Below are 21,073 nucleotides of genomic sequence, written 5' to 3'. Positions count from 1 at the left end.
CAAATCAAAGCCAGGGATGAAATGAACACAAAATCGAACAAGTGGCAACGCCAGCACATTGCAAACTGGCAGCCCTAGCATATGGCAAATGACAGTTTGGGTGAATGCTTTGGCCAACGGGGTCTTGGGTCAAATGGCAAAGAACAGTTTAGGTAAACGCTTGGACGGGTTCTATTTCGTCTGAACTTCTTTTCTAAGCAAATTCAAGCTTAAATTTGCAGTAAGATATAAACACACCGAAATCTCTCTCTCTCTCCCTCTCTCTCTCAGTTGCCTGTCTTCAGAGGAAAGTATGGAAATCCTTTGCTTTTTCTGGAATATATTTAATCTGCTGTCTGTCGCCCCATTCAATAATTTTACTTCCCGGTTTTATCATAAATGAAATAAAGGCCACTTAACTTAGATGAACTTAGAAATTCCTTTCAATATATGATTTGATAAAACTGGTTCTCATTCAATTCTCATTTTACCAGCTAAAAACTCAGGCAGCAAAGTCTCGTTGGCATTTTAAGCTGTTTTTTGACCTATGAAATTTGCTGCAGCTTTTTGCTTATGTTTTTCCTTACAAACCAGGCAGGATCATGGGCTGCACATTTAGCGCAGTGGGAACTGTGCTGTTGTACTTTTAGGTTGAGATCAACCTTTGACCTCGGTCTGACCGATAAATGAACATACAGAGAGCCAACACGCACACAGGCACACACAAAATTGTTATTGAGCTTGGCAACTTTTCAATTTTGCTGCAGAATCGCGGCAATGGCCACATTTTAGGCGCACGCATCAACTGGGCGGCCATACTGAAATATTTCCCAGCCGAAATCTGCAACAAAAACCAAATGCTGGCAACGCTGGCCCCCACTACTAGAACAACACTCTGCCTGACCGAATCGTTATGTGCGCTACGCGAATTGCTTTGTGTTTGCACTGCGAGACGTGGGGCGTGGTGCATGTCACGCCCACACAATACGCAATGCGTGGCAATGGGGTGGGCGGGCTTTTTGGATTCGAAATGAAGTTTTCGACAGGCTGGCAACGCGTTGCATACTTGCAGGCGCAAAATGTAATTAAGCTGCCAAACCGGGCACAAACCCAAAAACACAACAGACCAAAAGCCGAAACCGAAACATCCCACTACCCCGCCCACTACCCCTACGCTGCCCGCGCCCATCAGCTAGGGTATGCCAGTGCCAAGTTCGAGGCCCCCAAATGTTAGTTTTTCAGACGTGACCGTGACTGCCGGCCATTGCCCGTTTGGCTGTTCGCCGCCAGCCTCCAGCCTCCAGCCTCGAGTTAATTAAAGCGATTAAGTTGGCAATAGTTCTGTGGCTGGCAACGCATCGCCGCTTAACTTGGTCATTTTCCCATTTGCACTGGCCGTTGTACGCTTGTATGTATGTATATGCAGGCATTCTGACATCTATTTGAATTTGTACTGCCCTTTAGCCATAAATATGTGTACCAAACAGGATATCATAACGTTGAGCAAGGGCACAACTGGTAAATACCAAATGGAAGGCTGCATTTGTCTCTCTGTCCGTCTATCTGACCTCGAGTGAATACATTTTTTAGCTGCTTTATATATGTAGCTGTGATCTATTTATGATAACAATATAGATATATATAATTTTATTTGAATTTTTCTTTCAGCTTAGTTAGCAAAATAAAAAACCCTTAAAAAAGTGCATATGCAGTCGAATTCTTGGCTTATAGTATATATATAACTATCAGACACTTTGTTTCCAATATTAAGTAAAAGCTGCACTTATCTTAACAGAGCGGGCCAGGGTTCGAATCCCCATAAAGCAAGTGCTTTTTACGCCGTATATATACAAAACGTGGACGAGTTGTTCAAGTGGCACAGGCTAAGAGTATTGCTTAAGACAAAATCTGTGATAGTCAGTTATATTGTTGCTTTTAATTTATATCCTATGTTGATAATTAAATAAATCCGATTCAATTTTAACTAGTTTGAATTTATTGTCAAACTTCTGTCTCTCTCTCTCTCTCTTTTGCTCTCGTCCTCTCTCCCTCTTTCTATCTCTATTTTCTCAATCTTAATTGTGTGTTTGGATATCTTTTGTTCGCCGAAGCGTTTGCCCAAAGACGTCTTTTGGCCAAATTGCTGCACTTGACTTGGGCATGACTTTAAGCGTCTTAACAACTTGGCAACCCTTACAAACCCCCCCCCCCCCCCATCAAGCCGCCCACTGCCTCAGCTACATATTTGGCTCATTGTGCATTCAACAACAACAACAACCAGTAGAAGAAAGGGAGGAGGGTTGAGCAACAATAACGACATCTTTATTCGCATCTAAGCCAAAGAAATGCAATAAAAAATTGTCGTGGCGTTGTCCCCAGGCGCCCAAATGTCGACTGCCCCGCAACCCCCTAGCCACGATCAAGCTGCCCCTCGACCCCACTTCAATGGCTCTGGAGACAATCAAAAATTTGATTTTTACGTATGCGTTACTGTTTTCGCTCTTGTTTGTTTGCCCGAACCACCGCCCCTTACCCACCCCCCTGCGCCCAGGCCCCAGTTTGTTCCAGTTTTCTCCTCGGTCTGTGTGCGCCGTTCGGCGCAATATTAAAAATCCAACGCAAATATGCAGCACAATTTTTCCCACAATGTCTTCCCCTGTGTGCGTTGCGTTGCGATACGATGCGGTTGCCATTTTGTTTTTCACAGTTTTTCTTATTTTCATTCAATTTCTTACTTTTTTTTTTTCTTAAATTTTTTGTAAAATTTTCTTCGTTTTTTTTTTCGGCATTCTCGTTGAGGACTTTTGTTAGCATAATTTTGGGGCACCGCAGCGAGTTTTGTGTGTGCGTGAGTGAGTTTTATGTGTGTGTGTTTTTTTGTGAGTGAGCTTTATGTGTCTGTGTGGTTAAGGCAAACATATAGGATTTCTTTTTTGCATTTGGGCAACAATCGCGAATCACAAATCGAACGCAGGTTGCGCTGAATATCACGAAGTTCATAAAACACACATCCAAACACACATCCAAACACACACACACACACACTCCCTCACTCATATATGAAATCAATTGCAACAGTTTTAAATTTCGCATCCCGCGTGCCACTATGTGCCTCATGGCTTTAAGTCTACGCCTGATGTTAAAGCCCAAAATCTACTTCATTGACTTTTTCATGCCAATGCCGAATTTAAATACCCTTGCAGACGATATATGTACATATATTACACAGCAACAATTTTCAGCCGAGTGCTTTTCTAATCAAACCGCGACACATGAACAGCAGCAAGACAAACATTAAATCTGACGGACTCATTACTTGTTAGACTATGCTATCTATGCTTAGTTTCATCAAGATAGCTACAAACCTAAGCGATTTATTTGTTAAATAGTACTCGGTGCAGATTACTCAATACTCGTACGTACTGATAGAAAGACTCGTTACTCGTTGCACATTACTCGTTACTCGTTGCACATTACTCGTTACTCGTAAGTCGTTACTCGTAGCCGTTAGACGAGAGTTTGTACTCGTTAATCCTTAAGAGTAAACTCGTTGCGAACTAGTTAGTCATTCCTCGTTAGTTGTTAGTCGTAGCCGCTCGACGATAGTTAGCACTCGTTGGTCCTAAAAGATTCACTCGTTGCACAGTACGCGGAACTCCTTACTTATTGTTCGTTGCACGTAGCCGATAGTCGTTAGCTTGTAGTTCTGCGAGATTAACTCGTTTCACAATATGCATTGCTCATTACTCGTTACTTGCCACACACTACTCGCTATTTGTAAGTCTTCAGTTTTTATTCGTTACCCCTCTTTGGTGATGGCATGTAACACGAACGGAACGACAAACTTTTGCCTTAGTCAGAAACTGTTCATTTACGTTTGGCTCGAAAGTTTTTCTGTTCCCTGTTAAATTTTTATTTTTTTTTTTTGTTGCTTTGGTTTTGGAAAAGGAGTTTGGGGGTTGGCTAGGCTTACAAAGTGAAGCCATAATAATAACCGCTATGCATATTTAGTTTTGCGCAACAAAAGTTTTTTAATTAATTAGTACGTGCCTTGTACCCCTCCCCCGCCCGTCGCCGCACAGCAGTAAGCAATAGTTATGTATGAGTATTTTCCCAGTTTTTGGCAATTTTTACTCTCTTTTTTTGGCTAAGAAGTATTTTATATCTTTTTTTTTCTGGGCTGGCGCGATTTCATGCCAAATGCCAATTGGCAAACAAAGCAAATAGCGCACAAGCCGGCGAAAAGTTTTTAATGCGCAACGCCTGCGCGTATGGTAATGGCAAATTGTTTGTCGCACATGCACATATTATTTGGCCAGAGTTGCCAGGCAACTGGCAGGCAGCGCTAATTGCCAAAATTTGTGCAAATTATTTGAAGCGAAACGCTTGAATTTCTCAAGTCTGGCTGCTTAATTTGGGATTACAGTTTGGCTGAAAACAGTTTATGCACTTAATTGATAGAGTTGCAAAGTTCAGAGTTGCAACAGTTGCCCTTTTTTTTCTGTAGTCTGGCAGAGTGCCCAGGCTGGTCTAGACCGCAAACAAAAATTAATTTACTCGCCCATTTAAACTGATTTAAATAGCAATTATTGGGGTTTCTAGGTAACCAAATTGTTTACACTTCAGCCACAAGCATGTTGGCAACCCTGGGCAAACAGTTTTGGAGTGCTTCACTTTGGAAAACGAAACTTTGATTGAATACCTTTGAATTTGAAGCTAGCTTAGCTTAGTGGAAAGGCAGCTGTGGGAAATGTAATAACCAGAGTTGCCTTAGATGCAAAAAAAAGGTTTTTTTTGCTGATGTTCTTGTCAACAATAAGAGATAGAGAAAGAGATAAATGCCAAACATAATTTAAAGAAGCTTAAACTTTAGTAAAAATATGATGACAACCCTGGTCAAAGAGGATAAGTGCAAAATCAGTTTACTTTGCGAAAATTTGCATTATTTTCAAAGTCTTTAACTAAATATTTCCTAGTAGAAAGCTAACAAAGGAACTTTGAGAGGCCTTCTCGTTTATTTGCTTTTCACTGTTATACTTCGTAAAGCACAGCAATATTTCATTGTTTTAAAATAATTGAAGTTAAAAACATGTTGGCAACCCTAGACAAAGGGTTTGAGCCGGCGAGTGCTGCAACATCTGAAGTACTGTGTACTTATATATTAAACTTTGAGCGAATATTAAAACTGGCCAAAATACTTTTGGGTATTGCCCTTAAGGCAATTACTTCCTGCACACTTACCCGCCCCTACCCTGCCTCGAAAACTGTTGTTTAACCCTGCGAAGAAAAAAAAAACTAGCCCAGTCGCATTAACACTACGCCCCGAAACGCAATTTTCTTTTAATTTTCTGTAATTGTTATGGCAAAGAAAAAAAGACAGAAAAAAAGTATGCGAAATGAAATGCGTGGCATGCAAATGAGAAGAGAAAAGCAGCGAAAGAAATGCAATGGAAGAAAAAGCAACAACAAAAGCAATCTACTAACAACGACAATGCTCATAACAATTATTATAATCATAAGCATAAACATTATATACAACAACAATTTTCATATTATCCTGTACTAATAATACGAAACAATCTCTTTCATCTCTCCCCAACCCGCCAACTCCCGCACCTGCCAACTACCCAACGCCCACACAACGCAGAACGGGACGCAACCATCCACCGATGTACACGGAGACGCTGCCCGGCGAAAGTTTGGGCCTGATGATTAGCTCGCTCACCAGCGAAATGGGCGGCCAATATTATTGTACGGCTTCATATGCAAATACCGAAATACTCCAGACAAACGTTACAATTAAAACTTATGGTAAGTAACTTGACTTTTAACAATTGCCCCCACAAATGGCAGACAGAAATTAACCAGAAATATTGATGCCTTACAATAACTAGAACAAAGGCACGAAAGCACCAATATAACATTTTTTAAAAAAAATATGGCTTACGAATGTTTGTGTATACAAAAGCGCAGAGCTCTGTCTTTCAAAATGAGCTACCTATCATTTCGAAGGTTATGGGGGTTATGTATGCAAAAAGTGAAATATGCGTAATATGTGCATACTATAAAAGAACCTTCATAGCAAATTAGTTGTATATAGCTCTTCGAATTTCCGAGCTATGCTTAAAAAACCATGTCTACTACTGCACTTAATACACGCGAAGAGTTAACAAGAAAAAAGGTGAAGATGCTAAATTTGACACTCAAATGATGTGAGTTTTTCAAGCTAAGAATGCGTCATTCAATAGAACTACAAACCTTTTTTAAATGTCCTTCGCCTATATTCAACATAATGTGAACACTTTGTAAAGATATAAAACTAGAATATTCAAAAGAATTTATAGAAATACGCTAGCTTTAAGATGTTGCAATATGGAAGAGGGGGAGAGAGAGAGGGAGAGAAAGGGAGAGAGACCGACAATCTTGTGAACCCTTAGAAAAGATTACACCTATCCCATAATACCTGCTCCCCTTAGAAACGAGCTAAAATCGTATCCATGCATGCCAACATTCTCAATGGAATGCACAACATTTCGAATGACGAGAATGACAAATACAAATATAATAAAAATACAAAGCTTTTAACAATATATCATATGCTTGCAATATGTTCCACAGAGTTGGATATACATATAGATTTTTGCTAGCAAATGTGCATTGAAGTTATCAAAGCGAACAGCTTTTTGTCGTATGTCATGCTCAAGTACAGTTGTGCATGCTGCAGCTAGAGAAATTACACGTTGAATTTAGTTCGATTTCATTTTATTGATGCATTGTGAATGCACAAAAGAACTACAATATGAATGAAAGTCCAAACAAAGACGTTACCAATAAGCAGCAGCAACAATACTTGGGCACAACAAGTGCCACACACACGTCCACACACACACACACGCCCACACACAGGCACACACAGTTTGCTGGCTCGTTAACTTTGCTGGCGAAGCTTTAGAAAAGTCCACATATGTGGCGATGGCGTCGCTTGCAGCTCTTTCTGAAAACTTTGACGAGATTGATTTTTCTAAGCAATTTAAAGTGCACACGGCCAAGCTCTACTTAGCCCCCAATCGACCACCCCGCGCGGTGGCAACTTTTAGAGCTACGACAGAACCTCACACACACACATCTATTGTTCAAATGGTACGCCAACTGCTGCAGTTGCTGCTCGCCCTCTCTCTCTCTCTCCTTCGCTCTCTTTATCAATTTCTTGTGCGACACATGCGGAATTTACCAGCTAAAGGCACTCAGCACTTCCCAGAAGCTAAGCGTTACGTCTGCCCCACGGCTGAGATTTGCTCGGCGCCCGACACCCCAACGAGCTGGTAACAAACTGTAAACTCGACAATCCATTGCGTTTGAAATGAAATCAAATATTTTGCTACGCAACAATTTGTGCCTCCGATATGGGAAGGTATACGGCAGCCAGTGTTGTTAGCTGTGTTCCAATTGTTGTTTCGGCCAGACACAACACGGCTACGATTTCCAGATGCAAATGCCTTGGGCCGCTCGTTTGATTGTTTGTTGTTTGTTGTTTGCATATTGGGACCGGGGTCGAAACAAGGCGTTGTTTGAGTGCGTGCCAGCGAGTTGGGTCAAAATTAGACAATACCCGCGTAAGAGGACTGCGTCCTGCACAGTGTTGGGCAGTGCCAAACAGCACGCAATACGGGCAACATTTTCAGATTGAAGCTGTTTACATTTGTCGAGTGCAGCGTGGAGCGGTAAAGCAGTCAGTAGTGTTGGTAAATGCCACACAGGCAATAAGTATTGGCTATTGTCGCGGTAGGCTATGGCAAATGTTCTTCGGTTAGCTTTTAATTGGTTAAATTAATTAAAGTGGAAGGCAGACAATGCCATTTGTAAAAGACAGTGCTGGTAATTGCCATTACTGTACTGTATAGTGCTGATTCATGTTTATAGGAGTGAAAGGAATTAGTAAATACTATAGTCAGGGCTGAGTAATATTTATAAACTGCACATCTGATGTATTTTGCTAGGCCTTAATATGAAACAGGGGCTAATTAGCAGTATTAGCAGTGCTAGTATATGCGTCAAGTGTTAGTAAAGCACCCAATTAGTGTTGCTTAATGGCCGTAGAGCTGCTTACGTTGTATTATGCAGCAAATCTTAGATAGAAAACATGTGATATTTTGAAAAATTGTCCAAAAATGTTAACTAGTCATAAAGGCCACGATAAGACTTATTTGTTTGCAGTGTGTAGTGTTGTTGAATTCACAAAGCTACGAGCAATTACACATAAACTCAACTCAATAGCAACTTGTACTCGAGCTGCCAAACCATGCTGACCAGCTTTATAACAACAAAGCCCCAGCCTCTGTATGCGTGTGTGTGTGTGTGTGTATGTGCCTGTATGCATGTGTGTTGACAACTCAAAAGTTGCATTTAGCTAAGCAAATAAGCGGCTAGTGAGAGGGGGGGAGGGGGTGTTTGTGTGCGAGAGAAGTGCAAATTGCAGGAGCAGTCAAATACGAATACAAGTGCGAGTACTTCGAGTAGAGGACTTGCAACTTGTAGTTGTAGGTGCTGTCTCACTATTTACACACACACACACTCGCACTCGCACTCGCACACTCACACACACGCAGAAAGACAGACACACGCACACAGAACACGGAGTCTGCTGTTGTTTGTGCCACTCACAGCTTAATATTTCAATATTTATGCTTTTAATAAATGCATATGCTACAAACAAACTTCCGTTGCAATGGCAGCTTCCGATGTTGCCAAAGTGCGCACAAGTTTTGCACTGGACCACGCTGTATGCCACACGCAGCTACCAAGTTACCGCCCCAACCCCCCAATTCCCAAGCCCAAACTCATTTTCGCTCTTTTACACCGACCCTCTGTGGCATGCTGGCTCTATTAAAGCGGCATCCCTCATGCAATGTGCAGCATTATGCAAGCATTTATTTAAAGCCCCAAAATTCCATTTAATGCAACAAAATGTACAAAATCTCTCTTAATAAACCCTAGTCTATAGTTCTATGGAGTGTGAGGGATTACCAAAAGCTGCTCACTTGTAATATGTTAGCATTTATGAACTATACCATATTGCATTCTCATCTCGTAAATATTTTAATTTTGTTTTCATAAGTGGAGGCCTAAGCCGATTTCATTGCTTTGAGCAGCGATTGCAAGTGCCGCTCACAAATTTCACTTAGCTTGCGGCACATGAATGTCTTTAAAATAGTTTAAATCAATTCTCAAATATCTAATTGAAACTGAGACTTTGGCACTCGTAAAATGTTGTTATGTGCTTTCAATTGAGCTATATTTGATGTGAATTCAAGCTCTTTATATTTGTAATTATTATTGTGGGAAAGAAGGTGTGTATGTTAAACCCTTTTTGGTATTTTAAAAATCTCAAACACTTGTGCAAACTCAGCATAAAACATTCTGCACACAACTGTACTCGCTGGCGCGCTAGCAAGCAGTTCGCTCGTAGTCTTCTGAAGGAGAAAACTTTTGAAATGAAAAAATGCCAGATTAATAATAAATAAATAAATATGCTATATAAATGCAGAACAACTAAACAAACTCTGATTCATAGAACAGAGTCAAGTTGAACGCAACTGTACTCGCTTGTGATCGTGCAAGCAGTGCATTAAGTGCACTCATGCATATGTAAAGCAGTTCTATGCATGACTAAGTAAGCAGTTGAACATATTTTACACAGCCTAACTACGTTGTCAAGTGGAGTTCATTGACACGGGACACTGGCTGAGCGTAAAGATTTCAAGGTTATAATTGTTGCTTTATCTTTTGACTTTCAATTGGAGTACAACTTGTTCAGATTTGCGAAAGTTATGGCGAATTAAGTACCTAAATCCTTAAGAACACCAACATTTTCAAATTTTTAAGAAATTTTGCTTTCTACGAAAATTTTTAAAAAAATATTGGTTGCATTAAACGCGTTTAAAAAAAAATTAAATTCTGCTAAAGTTTTGGGCCACCCTAAAGTGTATGGGTCCAACCTGAACCGAAATGAGTTTATGGCCGCAGTAGCTGCAATTGCTGCGGCTGTCTGTTTTTTAATAACTTGCTGCAGTTGCATTTATTTGTTATTGTTTTTTTCGGTTTTTTTTTTTTTTTGTTTCGATGCCGCAGCAAGTTTTTCAATAAGTTGCGAGTCATGCGACTTGCGACGGTGTATCCGCGTGTCCTTTGCCGTCCCCTGTCGTTGTCCTTGACGTTGTTCAAACTAATAATGAAATCGTAAACTAGTTCATCTCTTTTCCTTTTGCTTAGCTCCTTTTTTGGTTGCCTATTTTCTTTGCTTTTTCTTGTGTGTGTTCATTTTTATGTTGTTGTCGGACGTCAGCGAAAAGTGTTTGCACAACAAAATCTCACACGCAGCGACAATGCAGAGAGCAACAGCAGCAACAGCAACAGCAGCAACAACAACAACTGCAACAGTAACAGCAGCAACAACAACAACTGCAACAGTAACAGCAACAGCAACAACAACTGTTGCAACAATAAGAAGCTGCAGTTTGTTTGCCTTTGGCCCGAACTGTGAGTCCGGCTAAAGAAAATTCGACAGGAACTTTTATTTATTTTATATGTTGCGCACACACATGACAAGGGCGGCTTGGGGCGTGGCATGGCGACTTACACTGCCAATAAAATTGGTAAATGGAAAATGTTTTTTAACACAACTTCCCGTTTGGCTTTGGCCATAAAAACCCCGAAGGCCGGACACCAGGATTTGGCTCAAAAGGCTTTTGCCCTCGTCCACCCGCTGCAGTGGCTAGCAAGTTGGCTGTGTGTGTGTGTAAGAGTATGTAGTATGTATGTGTGTGAGAGAGTGAGTGTGTGTGTGTGGGAAAGAGAACACACACTCTCTGTGTGTGTTGTTTGACAGTCAACAGACAGCTGGGATAGATAGACAGATGGCTTGTTATTACACTGATTTATAAATAAACTGCAAATATTTGAGATGCACACACACACACACACGCACACAGCCATGCTGAATGCCAGCTCAGCAAATGCAGCTACATTTCCTCGTGCCTGTCACCACGCCCCTTCACGCCCACGCCCCACGACAGATTTCCTTGTTGTGTTTTGCTCTGCGCCCGCAAAAGTGATCTGCACAATTTCCGCTCAGGAAATAAGGCAAACTTCTGCTGTATTCCATCTCAAGCAGCACCCTCCCTCCCCACCCCTCCCCCCACACGAAACACGCTAAACCCCCCCCCCCCCTCTTAAAGCACCTCCCGACCGCATCCCCTTTCTGCAACAGATTGGCATATTATATATATTTCATTTTTACTGAGCACCTGCCACGCAAATGCATCTACATCTTAGCCGCAGCCAAAAAGTAGGCAGCACTTTTTTCTCTAACTGTTTCTAACTTCCTGAATTTGAGAAACCAGTTCTTTAGCAGAAAATAGCCCGAAATACTTAAGATTTGTTACTTTTCTCTTGAAATGTTAGTTATGATGATATTTCTCAATATGCAAAGAGCTAAGGCTCATATTGACCTTCTTTTATGCTTCCCGTTTCAAAGTCTGATCAAATTTAGGTATTTTATTGAGTTAGAGAAGAGACTATAAAAAGATGCTCTGAAAAGCTTTCAAAGTGCTCCGAAATACACTGAACCCATTTGCGGCTCATGAAGTCCAAGATATGGTAAAAGAAAATAAAGCATATCAATGTCAAACTGACCGAGTTAATAAAGATCTGAAAAAGGTATAGCAGGAGTCACGTTCAAAATGTCAAGTCTTTAGCTACTATAAGTCCCGAGGTCGAGGAGGTCAAAGGGGATGGAAGAACGGATAGATAGATAGACGGACATACTGTGTAATCATTAATAGACTTTATGGGCTTGGAAAAGCCTCCTGCTGCGCATTACATGCATTTACAGAAAACAATTACAGCCTTTATTTGCGCATTTATAAAATAAATCGGTTGGGTTTCCATAAAATAAGCACAGTTAGAAAGCTGAGTTCCACACGAACATTAAGCATTGTCATGTTAATATATTTAACAACAACTTTAACTACGTTCGAACCCTCGGTCAGAAATTTCGAAGGCAAAATTGAATTGGAAAATAAATCCCAAGAGCCAAAACTCATTGAAATCGCTTCGGATTTGACGCAGCTTAGTTGAAATTTCCAAAACTCTTAATTAATATTTATGCTCTCTTGCTAATCGCATCAACTTAATTGCAGTAAAAACGCAATTCAATAACAATTTACAAGCTATCATTAAGCCAAATGAATCGCAGGAAGTCACTGAACTGTGGCAATACCAGCTGCACCTGAGCTGCACCGATGCGAATGTTTGGCGCCCAATGTGGGTAACCAGCGTTGGGTGGAAATTGCTGCACAGCTCTGTGGATATATTTAAACAGTTGGTTGTGTAAAATATTTTACTTTACGCCTTAACTTTGAACCCTCAGCTTCGATTTGCTGGCTGACTGGCTGTCCAAGCTGCGGCCCGACCCAGCACTCCCCCGTGTTCATTTGGCCGTTGCCTGTTTGTGTTTGGATTGTGCGCAAGTATTTGATTTAGGAATTTCAGTTTGCAATTTTTTCAATTTCTACTGCTGCTGCTGCTGCAACCGAGATTTATTGGCATGCCTCGAAGACGAGGACAACGACGCCGTCGTCCGGCTCGTTAGTGACCCTTAGAGCGCATTGCGTGGATTGTGGCAAGTTGTTGGTCTTGGCTCATGTTTTGGGTTAGCTGAATGCCTCGTTACTTGGCTGCTTGGATTCTAGCTAAGAAATACGTGCACATATCATGGATTTTGTGCTCGATGTTTGTTTAGCTTTCATGTGCACGTGACAGTTTGTTTAAAATTATATTACGTATACGCCACGTTAGCTACAAATGTCAACAACTTGTCTAGAAATTTGTTTGACATTCCACTCTGGAAGAACTAGAGCTGCAACTGCTATTCTCTTTTCACTCACCCTTTTTCTCTGTTCTCCCTTCCAGTCGCTATTACCTGGACAAATGCGCCGGAGAATCAATTTCCCATACTAGGCGATGATTACGTGGTCAAGTGCGAGGTGAAAGCCGATCCCAATCCAACCATTGACTGGCTGCGCAATGGCGATCCGGTAAGTAATGCGACACCAGCCAACCTGGCCACGCCCCACTCACACACACACTCACTGACACTTCTCTTACTGCCACAGATACGAACAGATTCCAAGCACGTGGTACAGACACATGGCTTGCTCATACGCGACGTGGCCGAAACAGATGACGGCATCTACACCTGTCGTGCGGCAGTCATTGAGACGGGCGAACTGCTGGAGCGCACCATTCGAGTGGAGGTCTATATCGGTCCGGTAATTACACATCTGCCCGCCACACTGGAGGCTGTTGAGGGCAAACCGTTTGCGGCCAATTGCACGGCAACTGGTAAGCCGGTGCCGGAGATAAGCTGGATCAAGGACTCTGTGCAGCTGAATGTGGCGAATGCGGATCGCTTTAAGGTGGATGCCCAAACGGGTCTGTTGACCATCAGCTCGGTTACCCAGGAGGATTACGATACCTATACGTGCATTGCCAAGAACGCTGCCGGCGTTGTGGATCAGAAGACCAAGCTAAATGTGCTCGTCCGCCCCTCCGTCTATGAACTGTACAATGTGACGGGTGTCAGTGGCAAGGAAATTGCCATCACCTGCCGCTCCAAGGGACGTCCCGCACCGGCCATCACCTTCCGTCGTTGGGGCACCGAACAGCAGTACACGGCTGGCGTCCAAATGGACGATGAACGCATCATCCTCGAGCAATACTTTGATGAGGAACGCGGCGAGAGTACCGGCACCCTGCGCATTGCACGCGCCCAGCGCACAGACGACGGCTTGTATCAGTGCATTGCCAGCAACAAGGGTGACACCGCCTACAAGACCGGACACATTGCCGTTGAATTTCCGCCAGACTTTACGCACATGAAGGAATTGCCGCCGGTATTCAGCTGGGAGCAGCGCGTGGCAAATCTTAGCTGCCTGGCTATGGGCATACCGAATGCGACCATCGAATGGCGCTGGAATGGACGCAACATTAAGGATCTGTACGATACGAATCTGAAGATCGAAGGCACCGGACCACGCAGCGATCTCATTGTGCATCCAGTGACCCGGCAATATTATTCCGCCTACAAGTGCATTGCCACCAATATCCATGGCTCTGCCGAGCACGATATGCAGCTGAAGGAGGCGCGCGTACCGGACTTTGTATCGGCAGCTGTGCCCCGCCAGCTGACGGCGACCACCATCACCTTCGATATACGCGGCCCGGCCACAGAGCTTGGCCTGCCCATACTGGCGTTCAGTGTACAATACAAGGAGGCACTCAATCCGGACTGGTCCACGGCTCTGAATCGCAGCTGGTCACCCGATTCGCCGTACATTGTTGAGGGACTGCGTCCACAGACCATGTACAGCTTCCGTTTTGCGGCACGCAACCAGGTCGGTCTTGGCAATTGGGGCGTCAATCAACAGCAATCGACGCCGCGTCGTTCCGCGCCCGAGGAGCCCAAGCCATTGCACAGCCCCGTACAGAACGATAAGGAGGAACCGGTCGTCGTCTCACCCTATTCGGATCACTTTGAGCTGCGCTGGGGCGTGCCCGCTGACAATGGTGAGCCCATCGACCGCTACCAGATCAAGTACTGTCCGGTAAGTAGTGCACTGCAAAAAATAAATGAAAAGACTTTGGTTAGCAACTAATTTGGCAATTTGCACTTAATTTCTTCAGGGCGTTAAGATGGCAGGCACCTGGCACGAACTGGAGAATCGCTGCAATACGATCGAGGTTGTGGAGACCACATCGTATCAGATGACCGATCTGAGCGGCAATACGTATTATCGCATCGAGCTGAAGGCACACAATGCCATCGGCTATTCATCGCCGGCATCTATTATTATGAAAACGACCAGAGGTGAGTCCGATTCAGCTAATAACAATCTTGGCACATTGCTCTATTCGGCCGGCTTCAATTCCGGCGTCAGTTCGCTACACAAACAACTCACAATCACAACAACAAGAACAGCAACAAGAACAACAACATCAACAACAACAGCAACAACAACAATCATTGCGCTGGCCACAACAATCAGCATTACTCTATTTAGTGTCCTAACCTCAATGTTAGTGTAAGGCAAAACAAATTCGATATCGATTTGTTTCGTTTTACTTGATCATGAACCATTTGCATAATCCATGTAATTGAATATCTATCGAGAAGAAGCAAAAAGCAAACAAAACAGAAGAAAATCTAACATAAACTTCAAATCGAATCGAATACGATTGCGTTATCGAGCACGTTCTCGATCGCGATATCTATCGAACACGTTATCGATCTTAGAGCATAACAACAAGATCAGCAAAAATACTTACACAACTTCTTGAAATACTTGCATACTATCTATCAATATACATATAGACATATTTAAATATATATAAAACGGTTTATATATATATATATAAATATGAATAACTATTTTTGATCGCTCTATTTAACGTATCTAATATATATCGTATATATTTATACAACATGCGTTATACAATTAGCGAGTACAATAACGTTTGAATACATTTTTGTAGTGTTTATTTTTTGCGTTTCCAATTCAACTTCTGTTTTTATCTCAGTGTATTTATTGATTTTTTCCCAGTCTACTCAGTAATTCTTCTTTTTTTCTTTCTGTTTTTATGTGTATGTGTGTGTGCTATAAATACTCTGTAATTGTTCAAAATGATCCCAGTTATTTTTTACTGCGTAATTTCCTGATTTACGAATTCGCAGTGGATTTTATTTTGTTTTTTTTTTGTGTTTCAATTGTCGTGAACTTTTTTGTGCTGTGCCAAAAACAATTTTCGTTGCATGCTTTTCTGCGTTTACGTCTAGCTAACAACTAATGCTAATTTTGTACCGGCCCCCAACCCCTTAGTTCCCCCCCCCCTCTACCCACAATTGTACACACAATCATTATTAAAAGCGATTTACATTCCAAATAAAAGCAACAACGAATCGCATTTGCTGGCAATTTTGTCCGATCAGCTAGCGTTTTGCAACACTTTTTTTTAGTACTCAACACTGAGCTAAGTCAACGAAAACGCAAATGCATTGAATAAGCATTATAGAAGTAAAAATTTGCTCACAAATACACACGCACACGCACACACACACACACACCACATACACAACATCAAAGAATTCAATATGCAATCGTCTTGTGAGCTGTGCTCTCTCTCGCTCTCCCGCTCATACTCTCCCACACTCTTCTGTGTATCGCGTGCTCTCTTTTGTATACCGTGTTTTTTTTTTTTTTTTAGTATGTGTGTCGTCTGAGTTTTTTTTCATGTTTTTTTTTTAACTACAATTCATAAGCATTTACTTAATTAATAATTTAAAAATGAAATAAAAGTTTTTAAAATTAGTCGAATTATTTTTTATATTTTTGTGTGTGTGCATTCATCATATTTTGAATTTTAAATGCATATTTGTAACAACTAATTTTTAAAATATATTAAAAAATGAAGGAAAAACAACTTATAAAATGAAATGAAAATACTTTTGTTAATTGTAATACATATTTCAATATAGTTCTAAAATCTTCGTATTGCCCATTAGTTTGCTTCATAATTTTTACTTTTACTTATAAATTCTACATTTTTTCCTTTGTATGTACTGCGACTATTTCTTTAGTTAAATTTTGTATTAAGCAACAACATTATTAAATTTACATTTAAATTGAAAACAAAAAACAATTAATGAATAAATATTGAAAAAAAAAAAAAAATAAACAATCATAATTTGCAATGGCAACTGTTTCATTTTTTAATACTCATAAACAACATTTTGTTATGTTTGTTGGCTCTTCGTCTCGCTACTTGTGTCTGTCTCTCTTTCTCTTACTCTCGCTATCTGTCTCTCTCTCTCTCTCTGTAACTATATTTCTTGATCTGTTCTACCACGTGTGTGTGTGTCTCTTTCATCATACATCTCACTCATTCTAATTAGCTGCTTGTTCTCTTTTTTCATACATTTTGTGCACTCTTTTGTTCGTGTGTAGCTGGCAGCGCTGCAAAACTATCGATAAAACTATCGTCTACGTGAAATAAGAGATATCGAAACATGCTTGTTTTAGTTAAAGTAATTAAGATTGATCTGAACAAAAGCCAAATAAGAAACAATCTTAGACTAGTATTAAATTATCAATTCACATCCATGTTAGAACTATCGATAGTTTTGCGAACCGCCATAATTTTGCATTATATATTTGTGTATGTGTGCGTGTGTGTATTACATTATTCAACTTGCTGTAAAGCTCTCTCATACATATTCCTTATGCCTTCTCATAACATATTCATGCTCTTTACTATTATATTTTATGTATCTATACCTAATTTATTTAACTTATACTAACTATGTCTTATCAAATAATTAGTGTCTGCATCTATATATAATAACTGCATAGCATAATCTACTAATAGATATAATTAACACTCTAACACAATACGTCTAAAAACTGTAACACTTTGAGAGTAGCTCTCGCACTGTAAGCAAGCAGTGCAAACTGTATTGTGTGTGTACCCAGCAAAGAAATACTCTTACCAACTAACCTCAAATCGAATACTCACACCCACAATACACACACATACACGTATATATAAATATATATATGACACACACCCACATTATGTTTGAGTCTTAGCAAATATCAACGTCGTCGTCTCTTGATCTATTTAAATCACAAAACAATCAAGCAAGAAAGAAAACCAACAAAAAATATTCTTTTGTGTGTTTCCTTTTCTTCCTTTTTTCTTCTACTACTTTTCTTTGTTTTTTCTCTCTTTTACGCTGTGTGAAATACAAAAAAAACAAACCACAACAAAAACAATCCCCAAATCGAATGCTATGATACCAAAAACCAAACCATTTAAAACCAAAATTGAATCCAACATCAACAAAAACAAAACACTGTAAACTGCTGCCGCACAAACTGAACCTGTTCCGAACCTCTACGTCAAAATGATCCTCCCTCCCCCACATCCGTCGAACAAAAAAAAAACAGACAAACCGTATCCGTATTCATCAAGTAGCGCCACGAATCGACTGCTTTCCAACAATGCACAACTGCTCGCGATGCCGCTGCTACTACTGATGCTTTTGATGTCGACGCGCACTGCTTAAGCGCTTGTAGTAAGCCAAGCAGTGCACGGAACAACCGGAGGATGATGCTTCCAAGCCTGCCGCTGCAAAATTTTTGTTTCGTTTTCTTCTATGTTATGTTTTTTTTTTGTTTTCATTTATCTGTCGACAATTTGTATATAATAATAAGGAAAATACCAAAAAATACTAAATATGAAATACACAGACAAAACATATGCATATACTATAGCATTTTGAGCTATAAACGTGAATGTATTTCGTACCAACATGAATACCACATATGATAATTACTTATCACTAGGGTGTTAAAAAAAATATCTGCGCTATAAAAACACTATATGATTCCATTCAATGTACAAAATACAAACTGCTAAATGCCAAAAAAAAAAAGGAATATGAAGAAAATACGAACATTTAAGCATATACCATATATACAAGTACTTATGCACACACAAACGCGTTTTTAAACTTAAGTATCAACAACTTGTTAAGCCACACAAAGGTTTATTTAGAGTTTTAGTACGTATTGCAGACATATGTATGCACTATTTCAGTTGTCACATATGTATTAAAGGTCAGTTCACTTCCATTTGCCTTACCTACGTAACTACCTTATAAAAGCTGCTCAGTTTTCTGTTGTTTAGTATGCAAAAATTGATCATGTGGATAAAGCACTGCCAAGCCAAAGCAATTAATGTTGTTCATACGCCGAACCACATTACTTTAGAGAGTATTATAATAATATAACAAAGCCCAAACTAGATCGTTTGTTGATGAGGCACAACCTATAAAGGGCAGTCAAGTGCATTCAATTTCGATTCAATTCTTCAGTTATAGCTATATCATAGTTTTTCCAGCGAGAAGAACACTTTCGTTTTTTTACGCAATATTTCTTGGCTGTGATCTAGACAAAACTGTCGAATGGAATCGAAACTGAAATTGCAAATAAGCCTCTGAAGTTTTATAAAAACTTTTCTTTTAGATTAAACTATACCATCTGGCAGTTCTTTTATGCAGCCAACGATAAGTATCCTATGCTTCCTTCGTTCTGCTAGAAAAAAACCACCGTTATAAAGCGCCAGTCAATCCCAAGTTGTCCGTTTCATGTTTTGGGTTTTTCTAGTATGTGACTTAAGAGCTGTTTGTTTTTTTATTGAACGTATACGTTAAGGGGACAATAAGTAACTACAAGTAAAAAAAAAAAGAAAAAAACAAAAACAAAAAAAAGAAGATAAAACACATAAAGACTTAGTGAATACCAAGTTTGAATCCATATTACGGGCTGATTTAGACTCAAAGATAACCAAGCGTAGCCCACGGAACCCTTTACAACCCCAAACGCATGTTTCCAACTACGAATTTTTTTCACATGGTGTATTAAGCTTAAAGTATTCAAATTTTGTAAATGTTTGTGCTCATTGAATTATGGTATATAAACCATATTTATATGCATATGAATGTATTTTACTAGTTACATATAACTGTGCATTACGTGTGCTAAGAAAAGATAAAAAAAAGGTACTAAAAACATTAAAAAAAACACTAAAAATACATCACAAGCAAAGACAAAGCAGTTCAATTTAGATAAAATATTCCTTGTATACAATTTATAGTCAAAAACTAAAACTTTTTCTAGCAAAATAAATATATATATTTATATATATATATCGTGAAACACTATTCCAATTTGTAACTTTACAATATACAAAAGTTATATACTTACCATAGTTAGTGAATAATTCAGCCCGCCTAACGTTGCTGAGCAGATCGTATCGTATCGTGTTGTTTTTTTTTTCTAGCTTCGAGAGGCATAAATAAATATTAACCTAAAATTATACGAAAATAAATACACATAAATGACTGGCCAAATAGCTTGAGATTCGCCGTGAGAGGCGTTAGCTGTAGGACAAGCAGTTGATAAAGCAGTTTAAACTAGAATCTAACTAACGCAGAACTGTATATAAGTTGAATGCCACACGGTTCATAACTCACATGCATGCAAGATTAGCTAAAGCTATCTATGTATTATGGCACGTTTTTTTTTCCATAAGCGTAAACATTCTGTGAAAGTGGACAGAATTTCTCAAATTCTCGTTGTCAGTCAAAATGTGCCAGGCTTAGGTCTAGGTAACTATCAAATATATGACGAGCAGTGAACACTTAACCATGAACCCTTAGAACAGGTGACCAATGTTTGAAAGAGAGATTATAGGATATTTCTAAGGTGTTCTCAGTCACACACGACCACACACACACACACACACACACACACCCAAACACACCTACACACCAAGCAGTAGAAAAAGTAAAAATGCGTATGTGTCATAAATGTTGTAAGCAGTCTTTAAAACAAAACAAAAACAAAAACTACAAAGTAAGCAGTTCATTTTGGATAATAAAGACAACTTTAACAAACAAGACCCTCTTCTATGTGTGTATGCGTGTGTGTGTGTATATTTTATAAAAGATGTTCAAAGCGCACAGGGTTGCAGTGCGCTTGTAGCGATCGAATCGAATTAATCGATCCACGAAAATTGACTGCTGATAATAACGTTTAAATTGAATACCGCTGCACAGCTGCCAGGTGTGATATACCGACAGGTAATATGGATATGCAACAAATTAGCTCGTTTAAATAATTACTAATAGTTTTATATAAATACATATATATATTCAACAATTCATACAATTAACCGATTATAACACAAAACGCATTCGATTATAATTTAACAAGCGACTAACATAAAAACAATACAAAACAGCATAACGGGAAGCGAATCCCACTCTAATCCACAGACAACAAAATGTAACTAACTAAATACAACATTTTCTTATCAATTTTATTAAGTTTAGTTGTAGCTCCCAAGCAATATATAAATCCACATATATATTTAAAACGTGCAGCACTCAAAATCAAGTAATTAGATATTTTTA

The 21,073-nt window shown here is 39.8% G+C and overlaps 1 protein-coding gene across 1 annotated transcript in view; it reads left to right on the top strand.

Annotated features, from left to right (window-relative positions):
• Fas2 (fasciclin 2) overlaps positions 1–21,073 on the top strand; it is a 49,864-nt gene that overhangs the window by 24,928 nt on the left and 3,863 nt on the right. Inside the window, 4 exon segments of the mRNA XM_064682858.1 lie at positions 5,627–5,790; positions 12,949–13,073; positions 13,152–14,642; positions 14,722–14,905. Coding sequence (XP_064538928.1) covers positions 5,627–5,790; positions 12,949–13,073; positions 13,152–14,642; positions 14,722–14,905 — 1,964 coding nt within the window.

Source organism: Drosophila montana, unplaced genomic scaffold (assembly GCF_035044405.1).
Source record: "Drosophila montana isolate Dmon_TW-CO22-7 unplaced genomic scaffold, ASM3504440v1 contig_2534_1, whole genome shotgun sequence".
Classification (NCBI taxonomy): domain Eukaryota; kingdom Metazoa; phylum Arthropoda; class Insecta; order Diptera; family Drosophilidae; genus Drosophila; species Drosophila montana.
This window is presented reverse-complemented; position numbering and strand designations above follow the sequence as displayed.